Source organism: Pteronotus mesoamericanus, unplaced genomic scaffold (assembly GCF_021234165.1).
Source record: "Pteronotus mesoamericanus isolate MK-2021 breed Mesoamerican mustached bat unplaced genomic scaffold, CSHL_Meso_final scaffold_54, whole genome shotgun sequence".
NCBI lineage: Eukaryota > Metazoa > Chordata > Mammalia > Chiroptera > Mormoopidae > Pteronotus > Pteronotus mesoamericanus.
Window position 1 is genome coordinate 62,861,641 of NW_026555321.1, and position 13,497 is coordinate 62,875,137.

Here is a 13,497-nt window from a genome sequence, read left to right on the forward strand (position 1 = left end):
GGTGCTTAAGATTTTTAAAAAAAGCTTTCATGTTTTAAATTATTTTATTTATATATATGTTACCATCCCTCTTGACAATTTCAAAAACCATATGATGATGCCCAAAATTATAGTCGTTGTTTGAAAGCTCTTCACAAACCCCAGCTTTCCATGTTGTTCTCTATTGCTTCTCTTACCAGATACTTTATTGCAGGAAGTTTGTTAATTGTTCAAAAAAATTTGGTTTAGCTTTGACTTTGTGTATTTAGCATTCCATTTCTATGTAAGTACTGTTTTTTTTCCCTTCCTTCCCCTATGCATGATTTATTTATCATTTGTGTTTATCTAACACCTTCTTAAAGCCAATCTTGACACCTTCATCTTATGAAGATGGTCCTGTCTATGCTTCTGTTACTTCTCATTTCCAACACTGTGACATATTCTCAGGAAAATAGTCCTGGATTAAAAGTTTAACTAAGAGTTCCATTAAGACTTGTAAGAATATTAAATATGCCTCTCTACTTAGACAAGAAACTCCTGACAGTTTTGTGTTAAGCCTTCTAATAGGCCTAGGTGGGGAAATTTGCTGGTGCTCTGTGAGCGGAGCAGAAAGGAAAGATAATTGTCCACTGAAGACAAGCCCCAGGTGCCAGGACTCACAAGCATTTTCACTGGTGACATAGAAGAGAAAATCTTGGTGGGAAGCCGCCACCAGGCCATCCTACCTCATATCTCATCCTCAGAAATGTGACAAGTGACCCACATTGAAAGATGTTCTGCTTTGTAACAACTGCTCAGGTGTGGTTCATTACATGAAGTCACCTTCCATAGCACTGATATGATTAAGAGATTTTAACATTTTTTTCATTACTATATAGCAAACATCAGAACCAACTCAAGGGGCTGTTGTGAAGAACATGAGATTATGTATTTAGAACAATCTGAAGGCTTCCTGGCACAGAACTGGCCAGGATGGCCACAACTGTACCAAAGGCAGGTCATCTCTCTAAGAGCTAAAATGTCTAGAACATATTAAAAACTCCCTTTTGTAATTTAAGCCCTGAAAAGTAAAAAGAATAAGTAAAATAAGAAAGCTACTGCAAGGAACATCCCTTTGGAGAAAACTGTTCATCAACTTAAGCATTAGAAACAGATGATTACATTGCAATATACCCAGAGAGAACCTGTCTGAGTTTTTAATGAGGTAATTGTTTTGCAAAGAAAAACAAATTGATTTTATCTTTCCTAAGATTTACTTTTAACAGGAAATGGGTAGTAAATTTAATAATACTTCATTCAGGACTTGCTAGAATTATGACTAGAATGATATAAACAAACTATAGCCTTCCAAAAAAGATAGGCACAGTAGAGAAATAAAATAGAATACAAAATTAAGATCAATATTTGGGACAAAAGGATTTATAATACCATGTATTTAACAACAATGAAAAACAGCTATATTTACTGAGGGCCAACATTACTCAAAATACTTTATAAGCATTGATTTATTTAAACATCATGATACTCTCTGAGGTGGATTTCATTTTACAGATCAGGAAACTGATTCCTAAGGATACTAAGTGTCTTTCCCAAGGTTACAGAGTTAAAAGCGGTAAACAGAATTTGAATTTAGATATTTTTGGCCCCAAAGTTCATGGAGTCATGTCTCACACAGTACGTCACATCTCACCAATATATTTTGCTTGTTTTGTTTACATGTTCTCAGTGGCATCACCATATGTCTTCTCTTTATTCTTTCCTAATTCTATTGATAGATCTTATCTGATTTCAAATGTTGCCAACATTCTGGATGTTCTCAAACTTCCATTTCTGGTATCACTCCATTTATGAAGCTTACCTACATATGCTGAGCATACACCTGCAATTACAGGTGCCTTTAACTCAACACATCCCAAACAAAATTCCTTGCCTACCACCCTCATTGTTCTCTTTATCTCTTACTCAGTGACATCATTAGCCACTCAGGTGACTGAGCTAAAGAGAGTAGAATGTTTCTCATTACTCGTTGCCAATAACACTCACATGCAGCAGATCCCTGTAGTTCCATTGTTTCCAGTGCCAAAGTCCTCTTCTTTCTGGTCAACCCCTCAGCTCTTATTACTGCAGTCCATGTGATCATCATCTTTCATGTGGGCTGTTAGAGACATCTCCCCAGTGACCTTTCTTCTGCAGTATGTCCTCAAAGCAGCCGTAGGTATTGGCAGAACCATCCCTGAGACAGTGTCCAGGTCATGGCGCGTTAATACTTTGCTGCCGAATTGCTTGTTACATAGGTAATATCTGACAGACCATTTGACAAAATGCTTAATAACCTTTTCGAGGATTACAGGAACAATTTTGATGTATAAAATGTAGCCTTCATTTCATCATTAACCATTTAGTCTAAACACATCTACATGACCGTTGGGAACAGTCTCACCTGGTTTCAGGGACTGTAGCTTTGTCAACAGATGAGAGGGCCCTAAGGTTGGAGCTAAGCAAGGAGGCCTTGGGAAAATAGGCCACTGAGGAGACAAAACCTGTCCTCTTGGCAGGGGTGCAGCCACTGCCTCCCTCACATCACCCTGCTTGGCCCCGGAGAATGGCTGGTTAGTCAATGATGGGTAAGACCCGTTGATGGCAGGGGCAACCTAAGACAGGCACACTTACATAGGGGCCATCAGGGAAGGACTTTGGGCACATGGAGAAAGGGCAAAACACCCTCATCCCTTGGCTTTGTTATGGCCAGAGTCCTCAGTCTATCTGAAAAAGTCTCCTTATCTCTTGACTGCTCTGCTCTGCCTGCCTGGCTCAGGCTTAAAACAATACTAGAGGCAGCCCTAAACTGGATTGGGCAGTTCTAGGGGGTAACCAGGCCTAGAAGTAAATTACTCTCCTTGAAGCATTCTTTGTTTTTCCCTCAAAGCTATGATAACCATCTCACTCTGGGAGGAAATTTACATTATTCATAGGCCCTGGCCCTAAACCATTTGGCACTCTTATGTTTACTCATCTCAGACCCATGCAAATTGGTGCATTCCTGCCCTTTGTCTCCTTCAAAACATCACCTATTCTTGATAAACATTAACATACTGATGTAATGAAATTACCTGTACATTCCTCCCACCTCACCCCCATGGACAACCCTTTCAATAAAAGCCATTGAACACAGGGGCTGGGGCATTCTCTGCTAGAGGGAATTGCCACCCCCTTTCCCTGGGAGACTGAGAAGTATCTGGAATGACTTATTTTATTTCCCCATCCATGGTGACCTGGAGCAGCTCTGAGGGACAGAGTCTGCCTCCCAAAACATGGCATTTTCACCTTTCCAAGAGCTTGTGACTTAAACACAAGCTAAGGCAGTGTTTTTTTGCTAAGGCAGTGACCAAATGTGAGCAAAAAATGATAATTTTGATTAAAGAGAAGCCCTTATGATTCTGAGATGTTTTCCTTTACTGAACATTTTTCACATTAAAGTATCTCACAATTCTATCAGTATCCTTAAAAATTCATTTATTGCTAAAAGATTAAAACAAGTAAGAGTCTTCCTTATGCCATAGGGAGACTTTTCATAGGTAACTGTAGGTGAATTTTTTGACATCCAGTGAAAATTAGAATCTGTCTCTTGACTTTCCTTTCCTCATCTGAAGAGAAAAAAACAAAAGCAAAAGCAACACAGGCTTCTACTATGGGGAGCAAGGCTTCTGTGAGAAGGATGTTTCCCTGGTGCTCATTGTGTGGAGGAGCACTGGCCAGTAAGGGCACCACATCCCCACCTGCCCAAGTCTGAGCACGATTTAGTGACTAAGAGTTCAGTTACAGAACAGTCCCTGGTATGTAAAGTACAGCATGAAGAACAGAGTCAATAAAATCATAATAATTATGATTGGGACCAGGTATGTACTGGAAATATCAAAAGACCTCTCCACAAAGTACACGATTGTCTAACTACTATGCTGTATACCTGAAACTAATACAGAATAATACTGAATGCAAACTGTAATTTAAAAAAAATAGATGTTTTGTGCACTGGCCATGATCAGGCACTCTTGAGGACATTCTTGTGGCATTTGGAGCCTTTTTCCAAGTATGGCTACCTACAAGTTTGGAGTGTTAAAATAGATGCCCAAGGATTACCCCAACTGTAGCTTTTTATGGCATCCTGTCATCCACATTGAGAAGTTTATGGCAATGCAGAACTCTGGGGAGGCCATGGGAGCAATCATTTCCTTAAAAGTTTGTATAATCTGAAGATGAGAGGTCAAACAGGTTTTAATTTTTGTGTCACTTTCTGACTAATTGATGGTGGCTGCTGGGAACAACATGTTGACAAGAATTCTAAAACCTACTCAGGCCCACAGGTGTAAAAGGGCTGTAATTAATCCATGTCTGCCTCACAAATAGGAAAGAACAAGAATGTGTATTTACCAACTCTGGGCTTTAGTACAACAGCCCAGGGGCATGGCCAGGATAGGGGAGGCCAGGGCAGAGGACAAGGTCACCTTTGCTATGCTATGACTCCAGAAGTGACATTACCACCTTTCATACTGGAAGAGAGCACACACAGCTCTTCACCCCTTTCCATTCAAATAAGAGAAATCATTTTCTGAAAAGAGAACTTTTTTTTTAACACTTAATTATTTATATTTATTGGATAGAGTCACTGAGTTCTTTAATTGAAGGCAGACTACCTAGAGTCCATGATTCTAAATCTGATTTGGCCTATTTGAATTCTAGGCATAATGAACAGATGTCCAGTTTGGGGTATAATATATTCTAACATCTTTCTTGAATGCTTATTAACATTTTTAAAAGTTCCTTTTTGTCCCTTAATTTTTTTAAAATTTATTTTTCAAATACATTTGCCTCTGCCTACCATCTACCACTTTCCCTTGCCCCCTTCCTCCTTCCCTCCCTCAGCTCTTCCCCTTTGGTTTTGTCCATGAGTCCTTGCTATATGTTCCTTGACTTTCCCTTCACTTCCTTTTCCCTGCCCTCCTCCCTCCTTCCCTCTTGTCTCTGTTGATTTCTTTTCCTTTCAGTGTTCTTTGTCTTATTTTCCCTGCATCTTGGTATTGTTGGTAAGGTTCCACTTATAAGTGAGATCATATGGTATTTGTCTTTCACTCCCTAGCTCATTTCACTTAGCATAATGCTCTCCAGTTCCATCCATCCTGTCGCGAAGTTTAGTAGTTCTTTTTTTCTTTCTGCTGCGTAGTATTCCATTGTGTATATGTACCATGACTTTTTGATCCAATCCTCTACTGATGGGCATTTAGGTTGCTTCCAACACGCGACTATTGTAAATTGTGCTGCTATGAGCATTGGGGTGCATAGGTTCTTTTGAATTGGCGTTTTGGGATTCGAAGGGTATAGTCCCAGCAGGGGAATCGCTGGGTCAAAAGGCAGTTCCACTTTTAGCTTTTTGAGGAAATGCCACACTGCCTTCCACAATGGCTGCACCAGTCTGCATTCCCACCAACAGTGGATGAGGGTTCCCTTTTCTCCACAGCCTCGCCAGCACCTGTTGTTTGTGGATCTGTTTACGATGGCCATTCTGATCAGTGTGAGGTGGTACCTCATGGAGGTTTTGATCTGCATTTCTCTGATGGCTTCTGATACTGAGCATCCTTTCAAATCACTCTGGGCACTCTGTGTCTCCTCCTTGGAAAAGCATCTGTCCAGGTCCTTTGCCGATTTTTTGACTGGATCATTTGTCGTCTTGGAGTGGAGTCGAGTGAGATCTTTATATACCCTGGAGATCAAACCTCTATCTGATGTATCATTAGCGAATATATTTTCCCATACGGTTGGTTCCCTTTTCATTTTGCTGATGTTTTCTTTTGCCGTGCAGAAGCTTCTTATTTTGATAAGGTCCCACTTGTTTATTCTTTCCTTTATGTGCCTTGCTTTAGGAGACATATTGGTGAAAAAATGGCTGTGTGGGATATGAGAGTTTCCTGCCAATGTTCTCCTCTAGGACTTTGATGGTGTTGCAACTTATATTTAAGTCTTTTATCCATCTTGAGTTTATTTTTGTGTATGGTGTCAGCTGATGATCCAATTTCAATGTTTTCCATGTAGCCGTCCAGCTCTCCCAACAGCATTTGTTAAAGAGGCTATTATTGCTCCATTTTATGCTTCTGCCCCCTTTGTCAAATATTAGATGCCCATAGAGACCTGGGCTTATTTCTGGGCTTTCTATTCTGTTCCACTGTTCTATGGGTCTGTTCTTGTGCCAGCACCAGATTGTTTTGAGTCTGGTGGCTAGGTAGTAGAGTTTGATGTCTGGTATTGTGATCCCTCCTACTTTGGGTTTCTTTCTCAGAATTGTTGAGGCTATTCGGGGTCGTTTATGGTTCCATATAAATTTTTGAAATGTCTGTTCTATTTCTGTGAAATACGTCATTGGTATCTTAATAGGGATTGCGTAGAATCTATAAATTGCTTTGGGTAGTATGGACATTTTGATGATATTAACTCTTCCAATCCATGAGCACAGTATATGCTTCCATTTATTTGTGTCTTCCTTAATTTCTTTTTTCAAAGTTGTATAGTTTTCTGCGTACAGATCTTTTACCTCTTTGGTTAAATTTATTCCTAAGAACTTTATTTTTCTTCTTGCTATATTGAGCGGTATTTTTTTTTTCTAATTTCTTCTTCTTCTATTTCATTGCTGGTGTACAAAAATGCCTTTGATTTCTGAATGTTGACTTTGTATCCCGCTGTTTTGCCAAATTCACTTATTAGGTTGAGGAGTTTTCTTTGGTAGAGTCTACAGGGTTCTCTATGCATACTATCTTGTCATCTGCAAACAATGATAGCTTTATTCCCTCCTTTCCTATTTGGATGCCTTTTATCTCTTGCTCTTGTCTGACCGCTGTGGCTAGGACATCCAATACGATGTTGAAAACAAGCGGTGAAAGCGAACATCCTTGTCGTGTTCCCCATCTTAGTGGGAAAGCTTTTAGTTTTTGCCCATTGAGTATGATGTTGGCTGTAGGTTTTTTATATGTGGCCTTTATTACGTTGAGTAATGCCCCATTTATTCCCATTTTGCTGAGTGTTTTGATCATAAATGGGTGCTCTACCTTATCGAATGCTTTTTCTGCATCTATCGAGATGATCATGTGTTTTTTGTCTTTTCTTTTATTTATGTGATGCATCACGTTTATTGACTTGAGTATATTGAACCAGCCCTGCATGCCTGGGTTGAATCCCACTTGATCGTGGTGGATAATCCTTTGAATGTATGGCTGGATGTGGTTTGCCAATATTTTGTTGAGGATTTTAACATCTATGTTCATCAGCAAAATTGGCCTGTAGTTTTCTTTCTTTGTAGGGTCTTTATCTGGTTTTGGGATCAGGGTGATGCTGGCCTCATAGAAGGAGTCTGGGAGTCTTCCCTCCTCTTGGATTTTTTGGAATAGTCTGAGAAGGACAGGGCTTAGCTCTTCCTTAAATGTTTTGTAAAATTCTGCTGTGAAACCGTCCGGCCCTGGGCCCTTGTGTGCCGGGAGTTTCTTGATTACTGCTTCAATTTCCCCAGCTGGTTATCGGTCTGTTCAAGCTTTCTGTTTCTTCCTCCTTCAGTTTTGGAAGATTATACTTTTCTACAAATTTGTCCATTTCATCAAGATTTTCAAATTTCTTGGCGTATAACTGTTCATAGTAGTTTCTTGACAATCCTTTGTATTTCTGTGTTGTCAGTTGTTATTTCTCCTTTTTCGTTTCTGATATTATTAATTTGGGTCTTCTCCCTTTTTGTCTTGGTGAGTCTGCTTTAAGGCTTTTCAATTTTGTTTATCTTTTCAAAGAACCAGCTTCTGGATTGGTTGATCCTCTAAATTGTTTTTTTTGTCTCTATGTCATTCAGTTCTGCTCTAATCTTGACTATTTCCTTCCTTCTCCTTGGTCTGGGATGTATTTGTTGTTGTTTCTCCAGTTCTTGAAGTTGTAGTGTTAGGTCTTTTATTGGACATGTTTCTATCTTTTTTAGGTAAGCCTGTATTGCTATGAACTTCCCTCTCAGGACTGCCTTTGCTGTGTCCCATAGGTTTTGGACTGTTGTCTGTTCATTTTCATTTGTTTCCAGAAGCTTTTTGATTTATTCTCTTATCTCATTATTGTCCCATTCATTGTTTAATAGTGTACTCTTCCATCTCCATGAGTTTGCAAGTTTTTGAAGTTTCTCTTTGAGGTTGATTTCCCATTTCAAGCCATTGTGGTCCAATGATCCTAAATGACATAAAACGTGTATTCATAGGGCAAACTTCCATGAAAAAGTTTGGTATTATTTCAATTTTCCTGAATTTGCTGAGGTTTGCTTTGTGTCCTATCATGTGGTCTATCTTTGAAAAACTGCCATGAGCATTTGAAAAGAATAGGTATTTTTCTTCTTTAGGATGGAAGGTTCTATATATGTCAGTTAAGTCTCTTTGATTCAGTGTGTCATTCAGCGCCACAATATATTTTTTAATTATTTGTTTGGAAGATTTGTCCATTTTTGACATTGGTGTGTTGAAATCCCCTGCTATCAGTGTGTTGCTGTCTATATCTTTTTTTGAAGTCATACAACAGTTTCCTTATGTACTTTGGGGCTCCTATATTGGGAGCATATAAGTTTACAATGTTTATGTCTTGATAGATTCTTCCTTTAAATTGTATATAGTGCCCCTCTGGGTATCTTTTTATTGCCTTTGTTTTAAAATGTACTTTGTCGTATACAAGTATGGCAACCTCCGCCGTTTTCTCTTGCCCATTCTTGGAATATTTTTTTCCATCCCTTTACTTTCAATCTGTGTAAGTCTCTTGCTCTGAGGTGGGTCTCTTGTAGGCAGCATATGTGTGGGTCATGTTTTCTTATCCATTCAGCTTCCCTGTGTCTTTTGATTGGAGCATTTATTACATTCACATTAAGAGATATTACTGATAGAAACTTACTCATCTTTATCTTTGTACCTGTGTTCCTCTCTCATTCTTGAAAAGAGAACTTTTAAATTCATTATTTGCATGTTGGCAGATTTGCTTATCTCAGTTCCTACCCTGTGTGGTGAAAGTAAGTAAATTTACAACACAGTAGCCAGTGACTGCTCAGCTGTCTCTTTCCCTTGTCTCTGGTGGTTCCTGGATAATAGCTTGTAAATCCATTGGAGACCTGGAACTTGCCAAGAGCACCGACAGAGGAAGCAGGTCATCAGTCATTCATTCCATTTCAGATTTCAGCCCACGGTCCTGCTCTCTGCAGAATCCTGAGATCATTTATTTTTTTCCCCTCCACTGTAAGTGAAGGAATCAGAGTCAATTCAATTCTGTGCATCTCTTGATTGCCACTGGTAATACGTTGTGCAGTGTGAATGATCCTAAATGACATAAAACGTGTATTCATAGGGCAGCCCTAGTAAACTGAGATGAGCAGTTAACTTTTGTCCTCACTTCCCTCCCTCAACCCCTCCCCCACCCACCTTACCTCTGTGCCCCACATTCACACCTGTTCAGGTCCCAGATATAACTACCCTCTCCTCCATGTTCTCTTAGTGAAACACATGAAACCTATTTAGCCTAAGATGTAGCTAATGTCTGATACAAGCTTGAGGAAACAACTAATTTTTGCATGTGTCTTGCTTGACTGTATTGCTGCCCCCTTCCTAGTGACACATGTGACTGCTAAATTAATCTTCTGCCCAAGTTCCTGTCTGGATAACCTGAGCCCCTCTCATACCCAGTGTTTCCCCACTCCCAGATCTTTGAAAAATTAATTCCTGGAACTAAATATCAGAATTTAATGATTTCAACTGCCGTATGCTGAAAGAATTGTGTGATGCCAATCATGGGCCTTGATTACTCTATATTACCACTTCCAGGACATGTTGAGAGCTCAGCCAGACTGGCAAGGGGCTTCATGGTAGTGTGCCTCTAACCCTGAAGGTATAAGTGTCTCACAGGAGTGTGGGTTTATAATTCTAAGTCCCATTCCCTTCTGGGCTACTCCCTAAGTTAACTATGCATCATTGAGCCATGAGCCATGAGCCATGACCCCAAACCTGGTAGATACAATCTTGTCAAAGTCTCCAATCCTCAGAGTGAATTCACAATTTACAATGCTGAGGTAAATTTCTGGTTAGTATGAACTTTGGAGACCACTAGACCCAATTAATTACTTCTTCCTGCAAATATTTTTGTCACTGGGTTTCAGCTACCTTACTAGTTGTCTTGAGCCACTTTTGCTAGTTCCTGATTTCAAATACCAGTGTATTCTACAGCTCAGCCCTTAGATTTCTTTCCTTTCTCTCTTGAATTACTCCATTTGAGTTTGCTCTCCTCCAGTCTTGTGGCTGCGAGTTACACCCACATGCTGGTGACTCACAACTGAGCACATCCAGTCCTACCGTTTCCCTGAACTCCAGGCTATGTCTTTAATTCTTGTCTTGACACTTCCACTCTGCTATCTAACAGATATCTTGACTTTCACATGTTCAAGAGCTGAACTCCTCATTTTAACCTTCCACCTGGCCTGTTCCAATCTCCACCATGAGTACTGCCCATCCCACATAACTGCAACTTTATATACTTCATGCTTGGTCCCCAAACTTTGGAGATACCTGTGGTGAACAGTCCAGCCATAATCAATTCCTTTCTTACACTAATCCAGAGGTGGAGTCCATGTACCCACATCTTGTACATGTACTAGCCTTGCAACTTGCCGTCAAATGTGACATTGTGGAACTTTCACCCTAGTTTTTCAGCTGACAAGCAACTGCTTCTTCCTTCCTTAACTCAGTCACTATGCAAAACTGATCACTCTGAGACCACTGTGCTGTGATGGCATTGAAGCTAACCATGTGGAGAGACCATGCAGAGAGACACACTTGGCCCAGGGAGCTGTTCAAGGAAGATTCCACTGGGGTACCTGACATGTCACCACTGGGGCACTTGATATGTCACCCCAGGGACAGTGTTGGACACCCCACAGAGCAGAACTGCCCAACCAAACCCAGCCCAGACTGCTGGACAGGATAAATAGGAAGTTGTTTTTTTTAAGCCAGTAAATTTCATCAAGCAGTAGATAATATCCTTAACTCTGTTCTTTCTCTCGCAGTCCACATCCAATCTGTTGGCAAGTCTGTTGGCTCTGCTTTCAAAACCATCCATGGTATAACTACTGGTTTCACCACTGCCAGTACCCTACCTGAATCATCATCATCTCCTGCCTGTTTTCCCCTGTTCCTCCCTGTTTTTGCATAACCTATTCTCAACATAGAGCTCAAATGACCTCCAAAATATATGTCCTGCCACAGTATTCTTTTGCTTAAAACCTTCCAAAGGCTCCCCATTTCACTCTAGTAAAAACTGAGGTATTTCACTTGTCCATGAGGTTTTACATGGTTTAACACCTCTATTACATCTCTGCCAACACATGCTTACCTCTTCAAGTTACCCAGCTTTGCCTGACTCAGCTCCAGAAATACTGGCTTTTTGCTTTTTATTCAACACATGGGTATGCTTCTGCTTTAGGACCTTTGTGTCTATTGTCGCTCTCCCCAGAATGCTTTTCCACCAGGTAAAACCTTACTTGCCTGCTCATCACTTCCTGTAAGTCTTGGCTCAGTATCACCTTCTCAGCTTGGTCTTCACTGAGCACCCTATTCAAGATAGCAACACCTTCACCTTCCTACTCCCTGCGCTTAACACCTGCTACCTTCTCACAGCTGCTTAATTGTTTAGTTTTATTTATTATCACTTACCTGATACTTGAAGGCAAGGTCAGGAATTTGTATGCATTTTGTTAACTTGTGTAGCCTCAGTACCCAGAACAATGTCCAGTAGGTGCTTAATAATTGATAAAGGATTAATTAGTGATTCTCTGTATTTTCTCTTCCACTAGATCCACAGAGAATCTAATAGACTGAATGTGGTTAATCCTCAAGCCAACTCTGTTGATAGAGGCTTAAAGTTAAATTAATCTTGTGGGCTTGAGATTGTACAGTCCACACAGAACTGCTGAGTCAGAAATTCTTCTTTAAGTCTCCAGCTCCTCCATAGACCCTCAAGGCTGACCCTAAGAGACCTTCATTTCTTTCTACCAATTTGTTGGTTCTCTGACCAGACTGAGTGCAGACTGACTAATAGTTGGTTACTCACATTGTACCCTGCTTACATATAACACTATTTTCCTTTTTGTTTATTTTTTTTAGAATAACAAAAAATATTTTACTAAAACATAGGATTTACAGAAGTTTTCAGACAAGCCATACAAAATGGTGACAAGGTTTTTCTTGAAGGGAGGATTCTACATTTGACAGCAAAGTCACAATGTTATTAGTGAGGACTGTAATATTTAATGTTCCCATTTTGGTTCAAAACAATCAAGCTTGTCCATCTACAGCATCTAGATAAAGTTAGACTTGGCTAGAGAGCATATTCTAAAGAACTGGTTAGCTGCTTTTAACCAATGCAATTAAATCACCATAAAAAGGGGGAAAGGAGCCCATAAATTTAAAACTACTTCCCCCCTCAAAAAAAATAAAATAAAGAAAAACACCCATACTCCTGCAGCTAACCCTGATAACTACCTTCATTCACAGTGCTTTATATTTAAATCATGATGGGGGAAATGAATAAAAGCAGAGAGAGGCCGCTGCTTTTAAACGTTTCACAACAATCCAGATAATACTTCTAGCCTCTGCTCATGCTTTATAACAGTGAATCAGGACAAGACATAGATTTGCTAAAGTGCATTTAATCACCAAAGGACTGAAGATGTTGGGCTTTTATTCTGTCATGTTTCTAAGACTGTGTCCATTAAATGCAAACATAAAATGAAGAAGTCTTGGGAGAACAGGAGAAGTGACACACACTTGATGATCAGATTGACTTAAATATTATTCATGGCATATAGCCTAGTCCATGCTCTAGCTGTTTCTATGGCTTGGGCTTCTTTGGTCTTCCACTACTCCGCTACATTTTTTGCTAATGGATCGTCGGGATTGGGAGCACTTAACAAAGCCTGGATCGATAGCAGAACTGTGCGGATCTGCAGTGCTGGGGACCACTTATCTTTCAAAATATCTAAACATATTCTTCCCAACTTGTCTACATTAGGATGATAAATTTTGGTCATGAAACGTACTTTAGGTGCTGCCATCGGGTATTCTTCTCGAAGAAATAGTTCAAGTTTAAAAGTCCCTCCCTCAAAGTGGGAATCCTGGGGGCCAGCAATGACCACATGAAAATAACGGGCGTTGCTCTCATCTGGTTCTGCTTTAATGCCAGGAACTGGTTCTGCTAGCAAACGCTGGGTTTCCTTGATAATCCTGAGGGGCAGCCCGGCCATCTTGTCAGATCCCAAGTTCGGCCTCCGTTCTAGTCTCCGGCTCCGCTCAGATCACGCACAAGTCGAAGTCCCAGGCTCCCTTTTTGTTTCTTTAGCATCACATTTTAAATATAATTTAATTTTTTAGTTAAAATGGATGCCTGATATTACTTGTTTCTTTCATAATATCTTCATGTGGTTTAGGC

General features: G+C 40.1%; 2 protein-coding genes across 2 annotated transcripts in view; both read right to left on the reverse strand.

The window, feature by feature from the left end:
- Positions 1-13,497, reverse strand: part of RALYL (RALY RNA binding protein like) — a 427,107-nt gene that overhangs the window by 124,471 nt on the left and 289,139 nt on the right. The gene's annotated exons all lie outside the window — the stretch shown is intronic.
- LOC129088474 (ubiquitin-conjugating enzyme E2 N-like) lies at positions 12,899-13,366 on the reverse strand. The gene has a single exon (XM_054595862.1). The coding sequence runs from the start codon at positions 13,310-13,312 to the stop codon at positions 12,929-12,931; it is 384 nt and encodes a 127-aa protein (XP_054451837.1). The 5' UTR covers positions 13,313-13,366; the 3' UTR covers positions 12,899-12,928.